The sequence below is a fragment of the Mus caroli genome, chromosome 5 (genome assembly GCF_900094665.2).
Source record: "Mus caroli chromosome 5, CAROLI_EIJ_v1.1, whole genome shotgun sequence".
Lineage (NCBI taxonomy): Eukaryota > Metazoa > Chordata > Mammalia > Rodentia > Muridae > Mus > Mus caroli.
In genome coordinates this window covers 11,830,802-11,852,465 of record NC_034574.1, presented here as the reverse complement: position 1 = coordinate 11,852,465, position 21,664 = coordinate 11,830,802, and the positions used below count along the sequence as shown (strand labels likewise).

Here is a 21,664-nt window from a genome sequence, read left to right as displayed (position 1 = left end):
TCTCTCTCTCTCTCTCTCTCTCTCTCTCTCTCTCTGTCTGTCTCTGTGTGTGTGTGTGTGTGTGTGTTTGTGTGTGTGTGTGTGTGTAGTATAACTACATTGGACTATTATTCCCCCTATTTTTATTTTTTTATTAACAGCTCAGTTTCTAAAGTAACTAAATTCTAACCAGGGGAATGTTAGCTACCAGACAATAGGATATGCAGCTAGCCAACAAGAAGACTGAAGTAAAAAGGACTCATGATTGGTCACTAATTAGACTAATGACTTCAAATATGTGGGATTGTTCAGATATGTAAAATTTTCCTATTTTCTACTATTAGCTTCTATTTAAATATCCATGCAATTGGCATAAAAATGTCTATATTTGGCATCTATATTCTAATTCAATGGGAAATAATAGGCTCTTGTAAGAAAACAAATAAGAAAGGGTTATTGTCTTAAGTTCAATTCATAATTGCTATTTCACATGGTAAAATATTTAATTTATAAAATGTGTATTTACTATTCTATAATTGTCTCATTAATATAGTTTTGCTTTAAACTATATAAATACTTCATATACCAAATCATTCATATATAATATGACACCATGTAACTGATAAATTAACAATTCCAACTCATCATGCAAACCAGTTTTTAAGCATGTTTATATGAATTTAACTTATTCCCTCCAAATGTCCATGCTCTGTTATCAACCACCATTATGACGTGAGCTATACCAAGTCATTATAACCTAAAATCCTATCTTAATCCTACAGTTTGCCACATTATGAGGTACCCTGATTTAATAGCCTAAATGACATGTTATAATATGAAGAACATGCACAAAAGACAAGCTGATGAGGGAGAGGGAACTAATTGAAGGGAATTCCAGAAAGCACACCCTTTCTCTAAGTTGTGCACTGACAGTCATCTTATTGTCAAGGCTCCAGTCTCCTCAGTCTTATTCAATGACTGTGGCACAAATAAGAATCTGACCAAAACATCCACAGCAAAGACCTGGGTGGCAAGGAGTGCCAAGAATATTTTATCCCTCATTTCTTTATTGAATTTTAGGAAGAAGGCAGTTACCTTTGTTTTCATAGAGGTCAAATTCATGGCCAAACCCTTTTTTCACTCCACTTGACATGCTATTGAAAGGATACCAGTAGCATCGTTTTTTTGACTTATCAAAAACGAAGGCCCTGAAAAAGAGAGCTGAATGAAAATAAGGAATATAATAACCTAACAGTTTTTTTAGATGAGTACATTGTTTGCCAAGGAAGACATATAGAATGTGGCATTATTACATATGAAAATACAGTGAGGTGTGTGTGTGTCTGTGTATTTCAAAGGAGCAAAGAAAGACAAATGAAAGGTTTTGTAGGTAAAGATTAGAAAACTAGATCAAGACTCTGTGGGAAGTTTTGACATTAATCTTAATGACTTGTAGAAAAAATAAAGGTTTCAACAGGTAAATAATTACATATAACAGTCACCTAGATTCTTTCTAAAGGCTTTTATAATTTTTTAAGGTTCCCAGTTAGTTGGAAGATTGTTTGTATTTATATGCAAATGATTTAGTTGAGTTATCATAAGTAGCTTACAAAGTTTTTAAGCATACAAATATATTCTAAAATGAAATATCTTCTGGGTCTGGTGATGTACTCCTGTAATCCCCACTATGGGGATGCTGAGATTGGAGAAATGTATTCAAGGCCTGTATAGGCTACAGAGTAAGTTCAAGACAGACATGAGCAACTTTGCAAGACACTGCCTCAAAACAAAATGTAAAATGGCTAGGAATATGTGACAATGGGAGAAACTTCCTAGCATGGATAAGGACTTAGATACCACCATAAAATAAAATAGCTGCAACGATATTCCTTACTACTCATTAGGATGAGCACCCAGGCTCCAGACACAGATAGCTCTGTGGTGCTCTCACTCTCAGCCGGAGAAGCTTCTTAGAGAAGCAGACAGTGGTCCACGCACAGACTCAAAAGGATAGAGAATAAGGAACTGCAGGAACCTGGCCACCCTCCCAACAAGGCTCAAAAAACATCATGGAAAAGGAGGGGGGAAGGTAAGAGGAGCAGGCTGAGGAGGAGGAATGTGAAATGCTGTCCCCGGACACAACCTGGCTTGTCCACACAGGAATTCACAGCAGCTCCTGCTCCTGCCTACACAAGACCAAGCCAGTTGACAAGTCCAGCATGGAATGATCACTCCTGATGCTGTGCCCTTACCTGAGGCACTATCGCCAGTTGATGGCTGACAAGGGAGAAAGGTTCATTTTCCTTTTAGGAGTGTGGTCACTCATAGATTGACCATGCTTCCACAGCCATGCCCATACCACTAATTGACCTCAGTGGGTTTTATTTTTTAATGAAATTAATTTGGCAGGAAGATGCCTAGGGGCCCTGAGAAGAGCTGGAAGTCCTGGAACTCAATATAACCAAGATACATTGTAAACACAGAAGAAAATTTCAAGAAAAAAAAATATTAGGCAAATTGCCACCCCTAAAAAGTATCTTAGGAGCCAGGCATGGTGGCGCATGCCTTTAATCCCAACACTCGGGAGACAGAAGCAAGCGGATTTGTGAGTTCAAGGCCAGCCTGGTCTACAAAGTGAGTTCCAGGACAGCCAGAGCTATACAGAGAAACCCTGACTCGAAAAAACAAAACAAACAAACAAACAAAAAAGTGTCTTAGGAAAGAAAAATCTGAAACTGTCGCATACTATATGATACCCTTGTTTGGTAAGTCATAGAATGTGAAAGTTAATAAAAAGGATGGGAATCCAACCATAAGGATGCTATGTTCCCTAAGTCAATGTTTCCTAAATAAGCTTCTCTGAACACACATTTTATTTCAAAAGCTATTATCATTAAACAATATGCTTGTAATATATGTTCTCATGGAAGATGTCAATGTGCATTGTCCCCACCATCCCTGTAAGTATTCTCCAAAACAAACTGACAAATGTCCCAAAGTACTTTATGTTTTTTAAGTAATTTCAACCACAAAAGTGGGCCCAATTTCCAGACTATGGAATTTTTACTTTCTTCACAATATAAGAGCATAGTCTTTCAAGAAAAATGTATTTTTCCAAATTATTTACACTTCTATATGAAGTGTGTAGTACCATGACATTCCCTGTGTACAGTTTTTCTCTAAATTTACCTTAGCCTAATTTTTAAGCTCAGCATCTGAAATCCATAATGAACTGTACTTCTCCTGTTGCTTTCCCTTTACCCTTAAACTCAGAGGAGGGAAGTCTCAACTTCAACCCAGTTGCCAACAGAACCTCTCCATAAATTTACACAGCTCCAATGGTGATTGAGAGTAATCTTTCCTGTTTTATTTTTGCCAATCTCAAGACTTTTACGCAAAATTCAGAATGAAATACAATTATCCTAGGGATAAGCTTACAAATCCAATTCCCACTACCATTGCCAGAAAATGTCTTCCTGAGAGGGATAGTTTGGATTTAAAAATAGAAACGAGATAGTCTTTCTTCCGTCTAAGCCTTCTGAAGACCTTCTGTGACCATGTCCTTCCCTACAAACCCATAATCCTCATTTCTTTGAGACAGGAAGACTAGATGGGAATCTCTCCCCACGAAATCACTGAATTCTATATCCTCATAAAAAGCCACTGTGAAAATTGAATACACAAAAATCAAACACTAATAAAATTATTACAAAAAAGCTCATTTTAATACTAAAATCTAGGGCCTCATACATTCTAAGAAAACACCCAACACTCTGATATATCTCAGCCACATAATCTTTTGTTAACACTGAATTTATTATCACAAGAGTATATGTAAGAGCACGTGCACAGATGCCTCTGCAAGCCAAAAGAGGACATCAGATACTCTGGAACTAATTACAGGTGGTGATGAGGTCCCTGATGTGGGAACCAATTCATTTCTCTGCAAGATCATCAAGTGCTCTTAACCATCAAACCAGCTCTCCAGCACCCATCAAACCATCTCTCCAGCACCCATCTACACGATGTTATTTTTAAGGGACAAAAGAAAATAGAAAATAAACCAAGAATAAATATGGATGGTGTTGGGGGTGGGGGCTCTGTAATCCAGGCTAATCTTGAACTCCTACTGATTTGCCTACTGTTTTTGACATTATAGGATTCATCACCATACCTTGTTCAGGACACATACGTTCTTATGGCTATTTGGAAGAACACTAGGAAGAAATTTTCACCTTGCTCTTTCAAACTTGAAAGCTTTTAGATCAATGGCAAGGTAATAAGGGGAGCTATCAAATGATAAGAACTTCACTTCCTGAAGCCACTGGAACCTCTCAATGGCTCCATCACTTCCCAACAAGCCTTTCCCATCATTGTTCCCTAACCTCTTTGAAGCAGTCTCTGCTGCTGACACCAGTCACTCTAGGTTTTTATATAATTCTCTCAACACCTTTTATTGAAATCCCTACAGAGATGATGTAAGTTGCAGTAGCTTTTGGCTGCTGCCCAGTTCCTATCCAGAAAACACTTGCACTGCTCTGCTACAGAAGGAAACAAAAGACACAATATTTTTTTATAATAATAATAATAATAATAATAATAAAGATGAAAGTCAATCCCATTTGATTTTAGTTCAATGCTAATTATTCCAAATCTATAGCCAAAGTGACTGTGTACTTTGGAAGACAGTTTTCAGAGCCTTCCATACTCACTCAATGTTTACATCAGCTGAGAGTTCTGTCTCTGTTCTAATGAGTTAAAGCTAGACTCAAATTTATTTTAAAGGACTGGTTGTGTTGACTACCAAAAAGGAAGAGAAAGTGTGTCTATTACATACTTACTTTATTTGAAAAGTATTCGATAAGTACAGCGAAGTGACTTACTTGCAAGTGAAGGTAAAGCCCCTGTTCCTGATACACCTGTTGGCACACTCATCGGCAGAGTTCACTTTTTTGGTTTTAATCTTCAGTAATGGGTCTTCCTTGGTAAGAGTAGTTTTTGCTGACTTTTTGAATTCATGAAGTGTATTTCTTCTTTTCTTCTGTCCTTCTATCAATACAAAAATTAAAGAATCAATGTGAAAGAAATGTTTTTAATGATTACAAAGGAGAAAATTCCTTAAGGAGAATCTTTAAGATAATGATTTTATAGGACATAGGACAACACAATATACCTATGCAGGGGTTAGGGTAGATATGGGTGAGGATGTATAAGAGCAAGAGAGATGAGCATTACAATTATGTAAATACAGATAGTTGCTATGTAAATTCATTAATCTATGTCTTTCCAAATGAAGGATGTATTGAATAATTAGGACAAGGTTCAGCCCCAAAGAATAAATAACCCTAAAGAATAATTATTTTTAAATTAGGACAAGGATCACCCTAAAGAAATTATGTTCTCCAGACAACATAGAATCAAGTATCAGTGCCAGAAGCATAGCATGCGACGCTTTGTAATTAAACTATTCATTTCCCACAGTGGTTTCTTATGCAAGTTACAGTGCTAACTAGGTAACTCTATCCAAAGACAAGTGCAAAACTTATCATTTAAAGCTCTTCTGGATTGCTCTTTAAATGTAACACACTATACATATTTTAGTTCCTTTCCTCTTATTTTTGTACAAAAGTTTATTCAGTGTTTGGGACACTATTTCTCTGTTTCACAAAACTGTGTTGCGATCAAGCTAAACATTGTAAATCAAATGTATGTAAAGCTTTATTCTTTAATGTAGCAATGCCATTTTTCTCCATGAATGGACAAGAACCTAGGTAGCATGAAACTTACTATAAAACCACAAAACAGAAACAACAAGCCTAAAGTTTTTCAATTTATGTATAATTTGAAAGTAACAAGAACATGTTCATTTATTCTCAATTTCCTAAAGGCACCCCAATATAATTCTATTCAAAGTCCTAATGATCAATTATCTATTAGACTGCAGCTATTGTATAACAAGTATGGAGCCACACATCTACATGTCAGTTGGTATAATGGCTCTTGTCACGATGGCAGTTTAATACATTCATTTTCATCCAGAGGTAACTAAAGACATAGGGAGAAATTAATTAACCACTCCAGTGAGCTCAGGTTGGAAAGACAGAGACCCAGCTTTGGAGCTAACACTCAGCACCACTTGCAATGTCATCTTGTATCTAAGAATTGCTAAGAATGTATGTGAAAATGTGATTTATAAACATTTCCTGAAGATTTGCTTCAGAGCTATCAGCTGAAAAGAAGCTTGGATGCCACAGCAGGAAATACATTCCTGGTCTTTAAATGTGGTGAAATGTGTCAAGAAAAGAGAAGGCAGCTCTCTGTGCAGAAAAGTGGGAAACATGGCTACCAGAATGGAGTACGTACCAAGAATGGCATTGTACTCTGGTTGCCAGGCACCACTGGCTCCAGTTAGTTTACTAGGCATGCAGATGCTACTCATTAACGTCTATCCTAACCTGAAGTCACAATAAAAGAGAGAAAACACACAACATTTTAAATTCCTATTTCTTTGCAAAACTTCAGAACACATTCTCCAAAAGCCTGGTACTAATCCCTGTAGTGATGCCTTTCCTTGGCCTATAAGATACGACTCTTATGATGTAAGAGATTATACTTTTTAAAAAAACTTGACATATAGTTTAACCAACTTGACATAGTTTAACCAACTAATCTATGTTATTTATGTTATTTAATCTTATTCAAGGTATGTTGTTAATAGTTTGTAATATGTCCTTAAATGTTATTTGTAGTATATTAAAAAGAGTGGGGTCCAAATTTTTCCATATCATTGAAAGTCATATTAAAATGGCATTTATACTGACTTGCCAAATGACTTTGTTTAATTACATGAAATCTCAAGGTATCAATTGTTTAATTTGTAAAAGGTTTGTAAAAAAGGTTTGTAAAAAAATTACAAATTTAATTTGTAAAGGTTTGTAAAAGGTTAAATTAAGTAGAATTATTTGAACTATAATCTTAAATAACTATTGAATATACAATTAGAAATTGAAATAAAATAGACTTTTCTTAGAATTTTGGTATTATTTTTAAAGTTTCATCACTTAACTTCTGATGTAACTTGTTATTCTTACAACAGAGGAAAGCATATTTTGAAGATTGGCATGACTGTCACAAAATCTTGTTAAAGCAGGATATAAATTTCTCTCATGAGTTTCTCTTTCTGTGACCTTATCTCACGACTTCCTTGGCACTCCTAAATGTTTCACCGTATGAAAATTTCTTATAAATTTAAATATTTTCTGTGATAGGAGCATACATTGAGAAAAATCTATTTTTAAAACAACTTTATCCAAAATTGACTATATATGTGTGTGTGTATGTATATAATATATATAATATTAACACATTTATGAATTGCATATATATGCTTATTATACAATATAGGTAATATATAAAATCTATATATATGTATAAACATATAATTTATACATATATATGTATATATATTACATATATACATAGGTGGATAGATGGATGGAGAGATGATAGATAGATAGATAGATAGATAGATAGATAGATAGATAGATAGATAGATAGATAGATGAATTCTGCCATTCTGCCAGCTAAGAATATGGCATTGGTCTTATGTATGTTTTTGTATGTGTCTAAGTGTAAAATAAGAACATGAAAATAATTTCAAAATTATTAATGATAAACACTAAGTTCCTAAGGCATTTAGGTAATTATCGTTCAAAACAGAGCCTCCAGTCAAAGCCATAAAAGTGAGCGTGAAAACTGTTGCCATGGAAAGAGGCCTCTGCAGTTATTGGCTCTGATTAGTTTCACAGATCCTCAGTTGTCCTATTGAAATGTGTTAATGTATGGGTTTGCCTCATAAAACAAGCTACTCTTGCTTGCTAATAAGTGTTCCATGACTAAAGATCAAAAAGCATTCAGAAAATTAAATAAATCCCTAATCTCCCTTTATTGCATAGTACGTAGAAACACCAGCACTTCAGAGCTAATATGGACCAATCACAACCAGATACGAAGAATCACCCACACTGGGACATGTGAGCTTCCCCTTGTAACTCAGTACTGTATACTAGACCAGTAACTAATGACTCAAAACTATAACGTTCAAAGTTATTATACATCATTTAATTCATGTATCTAGAAAACTAATTACTTCTTCAATAAGAGAAAAAAATCAAAATAGAAGTCATTCAAAGTCAGCATCTGAAAAAGACTCTTTTGCTGAAAATAGATTTCACTATCTCTTCAGCCAGTGTCAGCCAATGCTTGCTTTACTGTAATTAAGAAATTAAATCTTAATTTGCAGGAAAAAAATCAGAAGTATGTTTGGGTCAGATCTGTGTCAACTATTTTTAATGTGTTTGTTAGCTCAAGTTTATAAACAAGAATATTAAAATAAAATCAAAGGGTAAGAAAGCACTGTAAATTTGTCTAGCTATCCCATATTTTAAATTATGCTCCTTTCTCTTCTCCCAGCTTAGGAAAACATTCTGGAAGTATGTTTCTTGAAGAACCTGAAGTCTCTATTTTAGAACTGAGACCATCAGGATTCTGGTGAAAAGCTATAAACAGAAAACAGGGTCAAACATATCAAGGTGGTTGAAGAGAGACACATTTCTCCCTCTGGTCCCTGGGCCTCACACTCACTTCTCTCAGTACCTCATATATTTTCTTCTGTGTGGAAGAACCATGGACTTCAAAGGAAATTCATGCAAAGCAAGGATTTGCACGGTGTGGAAAGAGCAGGAATCTGGTTCCCCATAACTGAAAAAACTACCCACATGATTCGTGATTAACAGTTTGAACTGGCAAGATGTTAAGATGAAAGTCTACGAGTAATTGATGGGAGGAGGCAATGGTTTGTGACTGGAGATTTTTAACCCCTAAAGACAAAGATCCCTAAAAGATGCTCCAGTTTCTACTGTTATTATCTAGGATTCAGACTTCACCCTTTGACAGTAAAGCACTCCCCCTAGGAGAAGCCAACCTCATGGTAAGTGAACACAATGAGGCAGAGGACACTTGGTAGATTTACATCAAGAACTGGTAGCTAAGAAGCAACATAATTTCTCTCTCTAGGATATTATATAGAATAAATTGATCATGGTGAGCTTTGAAGTCTTCCCCTTTTCTATTTCCTTTTCTGGAATTCCTTATTGTAGATGCCCCATCCTGTTCAGTGTCTCCTCTTTCCTTCTCTGCCTGCAACTCTTTCCCACACAGCAAGGAAAGCAACCACCCTGAAGTGGAACTATTAGTGTCCTGCTTCTAGAAAACAGTCAGCTGCTGCCTGCAATATTCACTACAGAGACCACTTGGTTTAGCATGGCATTCAGTGCTACCATTTTCTCCCATCTTACTTTTCCTACCACAGTCTCTACTGACCCTAGGGACCAGTAAACCAGCCCTAAAAGGTGGCCTTTACTTGCTATCTGTAGATCTTCTTGGGGCTTCTCTTGAACTTTGATACATCTGCACTTCAGACAACGTGCAATCTCTTGACTAGAGTGCCACTCATGCTGTGACTACTCTTCTCATACTTGACTTGGGTACCACATACCTCTTAGCCTTTTGTGGCTTGGACATTAAACTTACAAACTCTCAAATATGCTGTAATGGACATTTTCTAACACTGAAATTTTGTTTTGTTTTGCTACTTGATAATGTTGGTTAGTTATTATCACATAGTCAAACAAGTTTTCAAAATTATGCTTAAGATGAGTGCAGCGTTGCTGGCTTCTGTATAAGGGAAAAATTACATAATTCATTCACTTAGGATATAAAGCTTTCAATTCAGTTCCTTAATTAACTGAACTAATTCAGTTCAGTACCAAAGATAAAATTAAGATGTTCAAACCTCAGTTTTCGTGTGTCAAATAAATCAAAAACTGCGGGTCTTATCAGAAGTAGGAAATTTTACTTTCCAGCTTCTCCCTTAGCACTATGTGCAGGTTGCTCTCGCGTTTGTTCAACCTTGCATCCCTCAAGACCTATATCTACATCAGGTAGTCATTTAATGCTTAGTTTTATTTAGCAGAGTATTTAATATTTGTTTAGAACATTTAGTGTGAGTGAATGTAGAGTAACACTATGTAGTAGATCAACTATCAAAACTGTTGGGCTTGTTCACACCAAATATTTCTGAAAAAAAGTAACAATGTATTTATATAATTAATGCCTTCTATTCATGACTGTCAGCATAACAGAGCATTCTTTTACTATATGAAGATATGAATAACAACAACAAATTGTTCAATATTAAACAAAAATTCAAACAACACACTCTCATTACATATTCTAAGAAAGCTACCTGTCTTTTTATGGGAGTTATTTAAAACATGGAAACTGTTAAAACAAGGTTGCAAACACAGCAAATGCAGCCCCTCTTTTGATGACAATTTTAGCATTATCCATTTCAGAAATTATTCATAACATTTATCTGTAATTCCCAATGGGCCTCCCCTGGCCTGCCAGCATACTCTCAGGCCACTCTCTCTACACTCAGGAAACGCAGTCATTTCAACATTAGCCAAAGTGAAATATAATTACAAATGTATATCTCCTGCCAAAACTGTGTAACGCAAGCCAAAAAATAAATAGACATTGTCTATGGTCGATCTACTGTTTGGGTTTTCCGAACTGAAATCTTACATTAGCTCAGCTCAGCTCAGGTAACCATACTTCAATGGAATAGCTCTTTAATCTTTGAAAAGGAAAACCAGCAAACTGGACCAAGATTAAAACTTAGACTAACACTCATAAATAAGCCACAGTAAATATCAACCTTGATTTGACACATCTTTAAGTTATTTTCCACTTGTTCAAGAATCTTTGCCTACATGGTTTCAACGGACCCTTTCCAAAGTGTCTTTTATTCTACAAGGAATCACTTCCCAGCGCAGAAAAACAGGTGTGTTCAATATTTTTGTTAGCACTAGCTACTTCTTGTATTGTATCAGATACTAACTAGATCAGAGGTGTGATAAATATTCTAGTTAACTTATCTCAAATCATGAGGCTGTTTCTTTATTTTCTCAGTTTTAAAAGGTCACCTATCTGCTAGCTGGGCATTTATTACAGTCTTTATTTCCGTGTCTACCCAAAGTTCACTGCCTTCTCAGATTGGCAAGCTAGGCCAGCCACTACAATAATAATAATACAACTAAATACAGATGTTTCCTCGACTCTTGATAATAAGAGATAACTTCCTACACCAGCAGATGAGATCTCTAAATGCCCAGGAAATCCGAACAAGTCCAAGAGTCTCCTCCTCGATCTGCAAATCCCAGGAAGACAGGGGGACAATTCTGCTGCATCGATCCAAATCACATAAGTGTTCCTCTCTGCACTGCAGCATCAAGAGAGATCATCCTTACATCCCCCACCCCCACCCCCACCCCCAGAAGGGGAGCTTGGAAGGAAAGCTTTCTGTTTCATTTTTATAACATGCATGTACTCAGAGCTTTAATCTGTCTCCTCCAAATGAAGACCTGCATAATGTCAAATTTTGGACCTGAAGGTTGATTGGATGGACACTTACAGAAAATTCGCCTTTGGGGAAATCATGAGTCCCTGGTTAGACTGACCATCACTCTCCTCTCTTCAATTCAGAATCTGTCTTCGTTTTTAAACTTGGCCAAACCAGCAAAGTTCCAGCCAGTGTTAGCACTTCATTCCTATCCCATAATTTTGGACTGTTTAGCTAAATGAGGTGGGGCCTGGTGGGGGGTGGGGGTATCACTGAGAGATTTTAATTATTTTAAATGTTTTTCAAACAGAAAAGGAATGTCAAAAGAAAGCATAATGAGAGGTTTGGAAGCCCACACCACACATGGAATTAAGAAAGGATGCTGGAAATAGGGCAGAGAGCTTCTTGGAAGGAAAGAGCAAGGTCAGAAGGAGACTTAAAGCAACCCCAATCTCCATGAAACAGAAGTAAACTTACCTGCATAGGGGATGGCGACATGAAGCAGGAGGAGGTGCAGGAGAACATGCTGCAGCAACAGGACCGGCAGAAGTTTGGTCCCCCACATCATGCTTGCAGTTCGAGCAGACTGATCCCTCTGCAGGAGATGCCGGGCTGAAAGAATCCTGTTGCAAACCGGTCGGTTCTGAGCTGCTTTTATTGCGATGAGCTAAGTTTGTTGTGTGATTAACTGGAAAGATCTAGGTCTGAACTCCCTCTTACGGTAAGAAACTGTTTAACAACAGCCCTTTACTCTCTTCCAGCCCCTTCCTTTCCNCAACCCCCCCCCCCCAACAAGCAACAGATCCCAGCTCTCCCCTCCACACACTCCCCCTCCCAGAAAGAAACTTACAAAGCAAAGGTCACCTGGCCCGAGGCCAGCTGCAATTTGGAAGCTTGAGCTCCAGATCCTTGTGGCTCCTATCCGAGTAGGGAAGGGAGGAGCAAGGCTCAGCCCAATCGCTAAGTCAAGGCACAGGCAGAACACCAATTCGCCCCGTTTGAACAGGAAAATGCATGTGTTTACATATCTATCTGGGAAAAGAGGAAGGGGAAGCAGCATAGGAAGAGAGCGGAGCAGCCCTTCTGCCAAATGAGCCCCAGCTCATAGTCTGCGAGCTTGCAGTGCTGGAGAGATTCAGGGATGAACACTGACCCCAGTTTCCCGGGATTTTAAAGACAGTAAGAGCAGAGAAAGGAAGTCAGGGGTGGCAGAGCCCAGGTAGAAAGAGGGCAGGTAAGCAAAGGGTGTGGCCTTGACGAATGAGAAGAAATAGCAACAGAAACAAAAGCATCCTGGTTTTCAGGCCGGAAAATTGCCCAGTCCTGTGGGCTTAGGATGGCAGCTTTCCTCAGAAGAGCTACCCCCAAACCACTGCAAAAGGATACCAAATAAATGTTTCAAATGTCTGTTTTCTGATGCGTGTGTTGATAATTTCTCTTAAGGGATAGACATGGCTCATTGCATCTCCCTGACAAGCAAATAGATAATGGTCTTTCTGACCTTGTATACAGTTACATATGTTCACACGTCAGTATGTATGCACTAAGACTTTCACTTGAGACCCATTGGACTATTTTAATTCCTAAATGACGTCTTAACCTCTTTTCTCCTACACACACCCACAGCATCACATAGTCTTCAGGGAGGGAGGAAGCAGGGGGTGCTCAAATCCATGAGTATCACGTTTTGGTGAGATCATTGTCCAGACTTCTCCTTTTATTACAACACCAGGAGGGTGCTCTGATGTGTCAGAGATAGAGTACTGTGTCTCTAATAGATTTTGAGGAATAGATGCCTCTGTATTTCTGAGATAGATACCCAAAAGAACTAATACCTCTTTAGAGAAAGCGAAAGTCAACAGAATGTGAGACATTGTCTACTGGAGAGTAGCCTGCTGCCATACAGAGGTACCCAAGGGCAAGATGAAAGTCAGTAATACGGTGGCCTTTCTCCACCTCCACCAGCAAAGGCAGGTCTCTTCACCCTCCTCCAGCATAGCTACAGCCACCTGCAGAGACAAGAGAAAGGGGAAAGTTCAGGGAAAGGGAGAAAGAGAAGGGGAAGGCAAGAAAAGAGAAAAGGAAGGAAAAAAGAGCGGTAGGAAGAAGAAAGAGGAGAGAAAATGAGGAAGAGGGAGAAGGAAGGAAAGAAAGAAGCTAGGTTGATAGGTCCTTGGGACGATGGAGAATCTAGCAATGAAGGAGAATTTCTTTGAAGGATTTTTAGTTTTATGTGTATGCGTGTTTTGCATGCATTTATGTCTGTATACCACTTGCATGCCCATTGCCTACAGAATCCAAAAGAGGGCATTAGATCCCCTGGAACTGGAGTTGCAGATGGTTGTCCTTGAACCCAGGAACTTTGGAAGATCGGTCAGTGCTGAAGGATATACTTTCCCATTGCTCTATCCTTTCACCACTTTTGCATACAAAAGCTAATCCAAACACGCTTTAAAAAAAAAAAAAGTTCCCTCCCATTTTCCATATTATCTGGTTTACTTTTTAATGAGTGCATGGACCTTTTCTAAAACATCTCAATTTCAATATACTGCTGACCACAACCCTGAGTTGCCCTGTAACATATTTAGAGCTCTGTTGGAAAGTAAAGGGGATTCTTAGGAAGCAGTTTTCCCCGTAAATTGTGTAGGTAGAATGAATGGACTGATGTGATCTGTGTTTCTGTTTGTCTCTTCTCTCATGAGGACCTTGCCCTCCCTCAGGGTCTTGTCAGTCTATGGCCAGTTAATAGTTGCTGAAGGAATTACATTTTCTTCTGTGGTTGCCCACACTCCTCTTGTGAACCATCCTAATGATGCTCATTAGGTCACCCCAAACTTCAAAAAGAGAAAAACAAAACAAAACAAAACAAACCTTGAGAGGTAGAAGGATGACTCTCTGGGAAGAAAAAGGTGAAGAGTAAGAAAAGGAAAGGGACAGGAAAATGATAATTTGGCAGTAAATTTGATCAGAATATACTATGTCAAAATGTCATAATGAAAACTATTATATATAATTAATATCTGCTAATAAAAGCATTTTTAAAAGATTAGTACTGAATAACTTGTAATAAAACAGAGCAACATGTATATTTTCATAAATTTAATTGTACAGTAAACACACAACACCTATTTTAAATTACCTATTCCTTTCATTTTATTCTGACAAGGTATTGGTTCCTCTTTATTGAAATCTTAGCTAATGTTCACTGATCTTTTTAGTACATGCTAGATGTTTTAAGTCCTCATATTGTTTTATATAAACCTTGGGATAAACATAAGACGGTCCACTATAGTCTCCATATCATAGTCAACAAAGCTTAAGAAAGCTGTTTATATTCAGGTGAATTGTCCAAGGTGACAAAATAGTAAATACTCAGGTGTTAGTTTCAAGTAGATCGACCATAATCTATAGGAAAAATAACTTTATTTTGGTCTCACGGGTAGCTAGGATTTCATGATCACAATTGTAATGACAAAATTCAGCCTAAAACTGTATATATAAGAAATGTTCAATAATAAATTACAAAAGGTACAGAGCTGTCCTAGTTCTGCCTATTCCTGTGAAAAGACAGAATGACCAACTAACTCTCTTTTGTTTTATGGGGAGGGGGACATTCCAGGAAGGGTTTCTCTATGTAGCCTTGATAATTCTGAAACTCACTCTGTACACTAGGCTGCCCTAGAAATCATAGGCATCCACCTGCCTCTGCCTCCCAAGTTCTGGGCTTAAAGGCATGTGCTACCATTAATATGAGACAATTATTTTCTTTTATAAGAGAACTCTTATAAAAGAAGGCATTTAATTGAAGACATGCTAACAGCTTCAGGGGGCTATTCCATTATCATAAGAGCAGGAAGCACACAGACATGGTGCTGGAGCAATATCTGAGAACTTTACATCCTGATAGGCATGCAACAGGCAGAGAGAGTCTGGACCTGATGTAGGCTTTTGGAAGCTCAGAACCCACCCCCAGTTGTACCCCTCCTCCATGGAGATACATATACTCCAACAAAGACTCAGTTCCTAATTCTTAACAAGCCGTTCCCCAGATAAGGACGTGGTATGAAAATATTTGAACACATGGAGACATTCTAGGCCATATTAATGTCCCAGCCTCATGGGAAGCTATTCGTTCAAGACAAGCCTTTGAATGTAGTAAGATCACATATCTAAAAAAAAAAAAAACTTTCAACACATGTATAAATCACTTTAAAGTCTCTAAATCTATAATGGATTACCTAAATGTAGTAAGTTACTACTACTGCCATTCTTCTACCTGCCAGGTTACCATTTTTCTAATTATAAAGCCTTCCCCTTTCCATGCTAATTGCCAACTGTTCATAGTTTTATAACCACCCTCAAATTTGTGATTTTTTTAATTGAATGAGATTTTCTTTCTTTTTCTTTACTTTATTGGATATTTTCTTTATTTACATTAAAATGAGAGTTTCTAAAATAATAACTTACATGCCATAATTTGTGAAATTATTTAAATACATTATTCTAAACCTCTCCTGATATTGAGTTCTCTTGTTTGTCATGCAATTTAGATGAATGGAAAGAAAAAGTATATACTAGGGCACATTTTACAGGCTGTCTACGCTTTTTGAACACAAGCCTGGGGGAGGAGTATAGATCTTTGGTAAAGTGCTTTCCTAGTATGTGTGAGGCCCTAATTCAAATTACTGGAGCACGGGCAATGACAACAATTCACACATGCTGCCATCTTTTTTTTGAAAGCCCACCTTTTGTCAACACAAGTGATTTGTGTATAAAGATGATCCTCAACAAGCTAAACTTGTGATGTCATGGATCCTGTGGTCTCAGACACTACTGTGTTTCCTGAATATGAACAAACTCATCCCACTGAATAAGAGTCAGGTGTATACCATTTTTTGATTGGCCCTCTTTAGATTCTTATGAGTAGTTTCAAATTCTAGTTGGTTCACTTATTAAATTTATTAGTGGATAATTACAATTAGTCTAATACTGAGCCTCCCTATCACCAAAACGGGATATGACTAATAGGGACTAACTAAGCACTTTCTACTTATTATCTTACTCTTCCTTCTTTTTAGGGAAAAGTGTGTGGGGGGGGCAGGTGTTATGTATATTTAAGAAACATATTAATTATGTCATTAATTTACAAATAATAAAACAGACTTGTAACTCAGTTTAGGTTAAATATTTTATAAAGCATGATTTGAAGCAAAACAACAGAGACTCTATATTAAGAGATTCCCAACATTCCTTCCAGCCTTAAAGTCTCACCATTGCATGCATGTGAATTCTTTCATATGCTCACTTACATGTGGCACGCTCACCTTCCCTCTGGTGTCTCATTTATTTACTTTTTTTTCCTGCCACTTGGAGTTGTTTTTCACTTACACCTCAATGTTGGATAACTTCTGTTGATTCACTCTTGCTGTAGGAAACATTACAAAACTCATTACGACCCTGAATCACAAAACATTTTTAGCCAAAGGAGAAATCAGTCTGATGCAGTCACGTGATGCAGTCACGTGATGCAGGCACGTGATGCAGTCACGTGATGCAGGCACGTGAAATGCTGCATCAATTAGAAATTATTGAAATGCAGAGACTTAGCTAAGTATCTCCAGCTCTCCAGCTGTAGTGATAGTCCTGTGGGATTTATACAAGCTAGTTTAGGATTTAGATTTAAATAGTAACAATTAAGGGAAAAAAGAAAATGCTTCTCCAATCATGTACGATGGCCACATGTATGGTTAACAACTTCCATAGTAGATAATAAGGTTATAGAATATTCTCTTACAGTTAAGCTTCTCCCACTGTGATAAACATAAAATCCCAAGGCAACTGTGGAAGAAGAGATTTATTTCAGCTTGTAGCTTATAGTCCATCATCCAAGGGACTCACGGCAGGAACTAAAGAGAAGTCATGGAGGAAAGCTGCTGACCGATTTGCTTTCCATAGCTTGCTCAGCCTGCTTCCTTATACCACCCAGGACCAGCTGCCAAGTGGTGTCACTGACAGCAGTGAACTAGGCCCTCCGACAGCAACCATTTGTTAAGAAAAATGCGCAACAAACTTACCAATGAGTAAATCTAATAGAGACAATTTCTCAATTCAGATTCATCTTCCCAGATATGTATACATTTGTATCAAGTTGACAAAAATGAACCAGCACACTCACCATTTCATAAAATCCCTGGATATAATACTGATAATTCTGGGATAGTTCACTAAATACCGTCTAAATGTGATTATTGGCTCAACCAGCCTATGACAAGAAAAGATGGGAAATAACAGGAACAATCAAAATAAAAACAACCCAGAAATATTAATAAGTGTTTGGTCTTACCATTGTAATGTGAAATCCAATACTTACTGTCATATTTTTAGATACTAGGAACAATGATAACTGTTTTACTCAACACCAAGATACAGGGACAGAAAAGAACTAATTGTTTGGAAGTTATGCCACGTTCTTCATTTGAGACACAAGCCTTGGAAACATGGTCACAAGAAAAAAATGTTTTCAAATAGCTATTTTTCACAAAACACCTGCCTACTGAGGAATGTGATACAATGCTTAGAGTCAAGCTGTCTCTGAGAGTTAAGAACATGGCAAGTCTTTGTGCTTTACAGATGAAACACATGGCATAATTGGAAACAAGTGACAGGATTTTAGGATACATTATAGACTTAAAGCAAAGTTGATATTCTTCATTAGTTCAATATTGATGAATCTCTAAAAGAACTCTACTGGTTCCTCAATCAACTCATACACTGACCAACACCCCAATGACTTTGGCCACACCCTCAGGAAATTTGTTGCAGAATTTGTGGTGAGACCACAATATAGCCTCCTGGAAAATGACAGAAAGAATTGGAGTACGTCATCAAGGGTAGGAATTGTCACATTCATAAAAATGGAAGATTCACTGTTTCTCTAAAAATGTGCTAAATAAACTTAAGCAGGAAATTTTTCATATGACTCACTAATACCTACAAAGCAATGCTACCATAGTACATATGGAGAGGTTGTTCTAAAACAGGCATGGCTTGAGGCTTGCTTGCCTTTGGGAGTAGAGAGAAGACAGGAGTGAGAGCCCAAGGAAATCTGAGCTGAAACTAAACTCTGATGCTGCCTCTTAGGTTTTGTGTTCTGAGCCACGTGGGACTGTTCCCTGGATCCAGAGGGCCTAGTTTAACTAACACTCATCACCTTGAGCTTAGAGGCCAGCTTTTATGTATTTCCAGGTGTTGGTTGCTTTGTTAAATCTGAAGTACCAGAATGTTATAAACCCTAAGCACACCACACCTGGCATGTGAACCCAGGAATATCAGTAAAATACAAGAATTCGGGAAAATCGCCTTCTTTTGTCTGACTTTAGAATCCAATGAAGATTAGGGAAAAAAAATTTTGTTTTAAATGTGGTCTTCGCAGTGAGAGATTTTTCAAAGCAACTGTTTAATCCATTCATCTTCCATCTTAAAAGCCATGTCATAAAATTGAGGTTTCTCTTTCACTATATGTACATGTTACATGTTTATTGTGGTCTTGGGGATATCTGAGGGCAACTCCATTTGCCAGATGGCACTAGGCACCAGGAGTTATGTTTCAAACTTGAGAGAAAAGGCTCGACATACACGCTCACACACACGCACACACACACACACACACACACACACACACATATATATATATGTGTGTATATATATATATATATATATATATATATATACATATACATACGTACACACAGAGAGACACTAGTTATGTTATACTGTACATAATTCATCTGATATATTGGTTGCATTTGCAATTACTTATGACCTATTTCATGTGATGGTAGTGTGGAGTGAGGTCCTATATAACATATTAATAATTGTACATGTTTAAATGGCTGAATTTACATCTGATTTATAATTCATGACAGTACTGTAGGTTTATAAAAAGCTTGCACAAGGGTCCTTTAATCTATAATCCTTCAAATCCTCATGGTAAGTGGTAGAGTCTTAGACAAACTTCTTACCTTTTTCTTGAGCTCAAGGGTATTGGCTTTCCTTGGACCTATGGAGACTGTAGAGAACCAAGGGACTATCAAATCCACTGGAAACGTTGCTTTTCTCTAGCCATGGAACATTGGATATGAAAAAGAAATCCATGGTATCTGAAACTCTTGTGCCTTTTAATTATTTAACTTTACTATGGTTAAACAATTTAACCTTTCACATGGTTTTACAAGTCACAATAAAGCTATTGGGAAATATCAAAATTCTAGAAAATGTAAAGTATAAAGGACAGATGAGGTACCTTTCCCAAAGCTTTAATCTAATCCAGAAAGAAAAGAGAAAAAAAAGGAAACTGAGCCAAATGTTCTCACACCATACCTCTAACACAGAATCATGCCTTGTATACTGGATAGGCAATGACATTAAGCAGAACACCCACTACGAAAAAGGCTAGATTATAACTTTCTTCAAAACCAAAACAAAACCTTCTTGAGGCAGGAGATGTGGCTCGGTAGTTCAGTGCCTATTTTAGCTGGGATTTACCTCCAGAAACAAACCTGCACACACACACCACACACACACACACACACACACACACACTTGGGTTAAAAAAATTCTTTGCCTGGATAAACAAAATGTTTCATTGAATTTGCACAACAACCTCTTGTTGCATAGTTGATTAAATAAATTACTATTTTGATATACATATGAAAGGTTGCAGATTTCTCCTTGAGAACTCAAGCCATGAATCTCTCAGGCATATCTCACATTGAAAGCTGTGCTAAGGGTCTATCATGTGTAGTTAATTCTTCAATATTATTACATACTTCAAGTCAGGATGTCTTGAGTGCTACTTATCAAAAAAGAATACTTTACTTAATTTTTTATTTAGGATTTTTTCCATGATGTATAGTTTCAACTCCTGTCTGTTAATGATTATTGTTGTAGATTTATTTCCAGGTTAATGAACATACTAAGATAATGTAAAAACCACACTAGATGGTTCAAATCATAACTATAAGTATACCAATTACTAATTAGAAAATCTAAAAAGTTAATTTGTTGTATTCTTTTGAAAAGTTACAATAACAGCAATTGCAAGAGATATGCGTGTTATATTTATAATATAAAAATATAATTATAATTCTTTGTTACAAAGAATAGGCACACAAAACACAGGAGACACATGTTAGGATGCACTCGGTTTTAGTTATTAGACTTATTTTAGATACTAAAACATTTACGATATCTCAAGTAAAAAACACCTAATTTAAAATAAAGAGTGAAGACATGATTTTGGCATAGTGGTATTAGGAAATCCCTTAGTGTTTTACAGTTATTTAATCCAAAATGTCTGCTAATATTATAATAAATTTTACGTGAAATTAAGTATGATTTAGGCTTTCCATATGTGTCCATACATTAACTCATGTCAAGGAAAAGAAAAGAAACAAAAATCCATTATATGAAATATTGCTAATGAAAAATTTATTAAGTAGATAATTTTACAACATAATAATATTTTGAGTATGCCCAACCTTGTTTTGACCTCTTTCCTGGATGAGTGTCATCATGTTTTCTTTCTTTCTTTTCTTTTTTAAATTCTGAGGCAGGTTCTCACTATGTAGTCTTGGCTGTCCTAGAACTTTCTTGGTAGCCCAGGTTGACTTGAAGTCACAGGATTCCACCTTCCTCTGCCTCCTGAGAGCTAGGATAAAGGTATATGACACTATACCAGAATTTAAAATTATTTTCTTGAAATTATTTAAGGAAAATAGAGTTGAGAAATTAACAATGTTTGTGTTTGTTCCATCCATGCAGTCTTATTAATAATATGCTTGGTCCAAAACATTCATATTGTTTCACATTGCTAAAATGTTAACTTTTTTTTTTAATTCAAAAGACATCAACTCACTACTGTCTATAGAGTATGTGATTGAATAAATATGTTTTATCTTGTAATCAGGAGCCTAGAACAGTGTCTAGTATAACTTAACAATTACCAAAAAACTACTGTGTTGGTTCATAACTATACCAATGTAGGTTTATAACTACAAATAACTGGTCATGAGGGAATGGCAATATTTCAAAGGATTAGGAGGTGTAGCATTTTTGGAGAAAGTGTGTCAGTGCAAATGAGATTTGAGCTTTTCAAAAGTAGAATCAAGTCCCAGAGCCTGTCTCCCTCTCCCCTCCCCCTCCCTCTCCCTCCCCCTCCCC

At 36.9% G+C, this 21,664-nt stretch overlaps 1 protein-coding gene across 2 annotated transcripts in view; it reads right to left on the bottom strand.

Moving 5' to 3' along the window:
* Positions 1-12,183, bottom strand: part of Hgf (hepatocyte growth factor) — a 68,168-nt gene extending 55,985 nt beyond the window's left edge. For both annotated transcript variants that reach the window (XM_021162276.2, XM_021162278.2), the window contains exons 1-3: positions 11,921-12,183; positions 4,863-5,028; positions 1,075-1,187 (exon numbers count right to left, since the gene is read on the bottom strand). In XM_021162276.2, the coding sequence (XP_021017935.1) occupies positions 1,075-1,187; positions 4,863-5,028; positions 11,921-12,011 (370 nt within the window). In that variant the 5' untranslated portion in view covers positions 12,012-12,183. The remainder of the gene's footprint in view (positions 1-1,074; positions 1,188-4,862; positions 5,029-11,920) is intronic.
* Between the last annotated feature and the right edge of the window lie 9,481 nt (positions 12,184-21,664).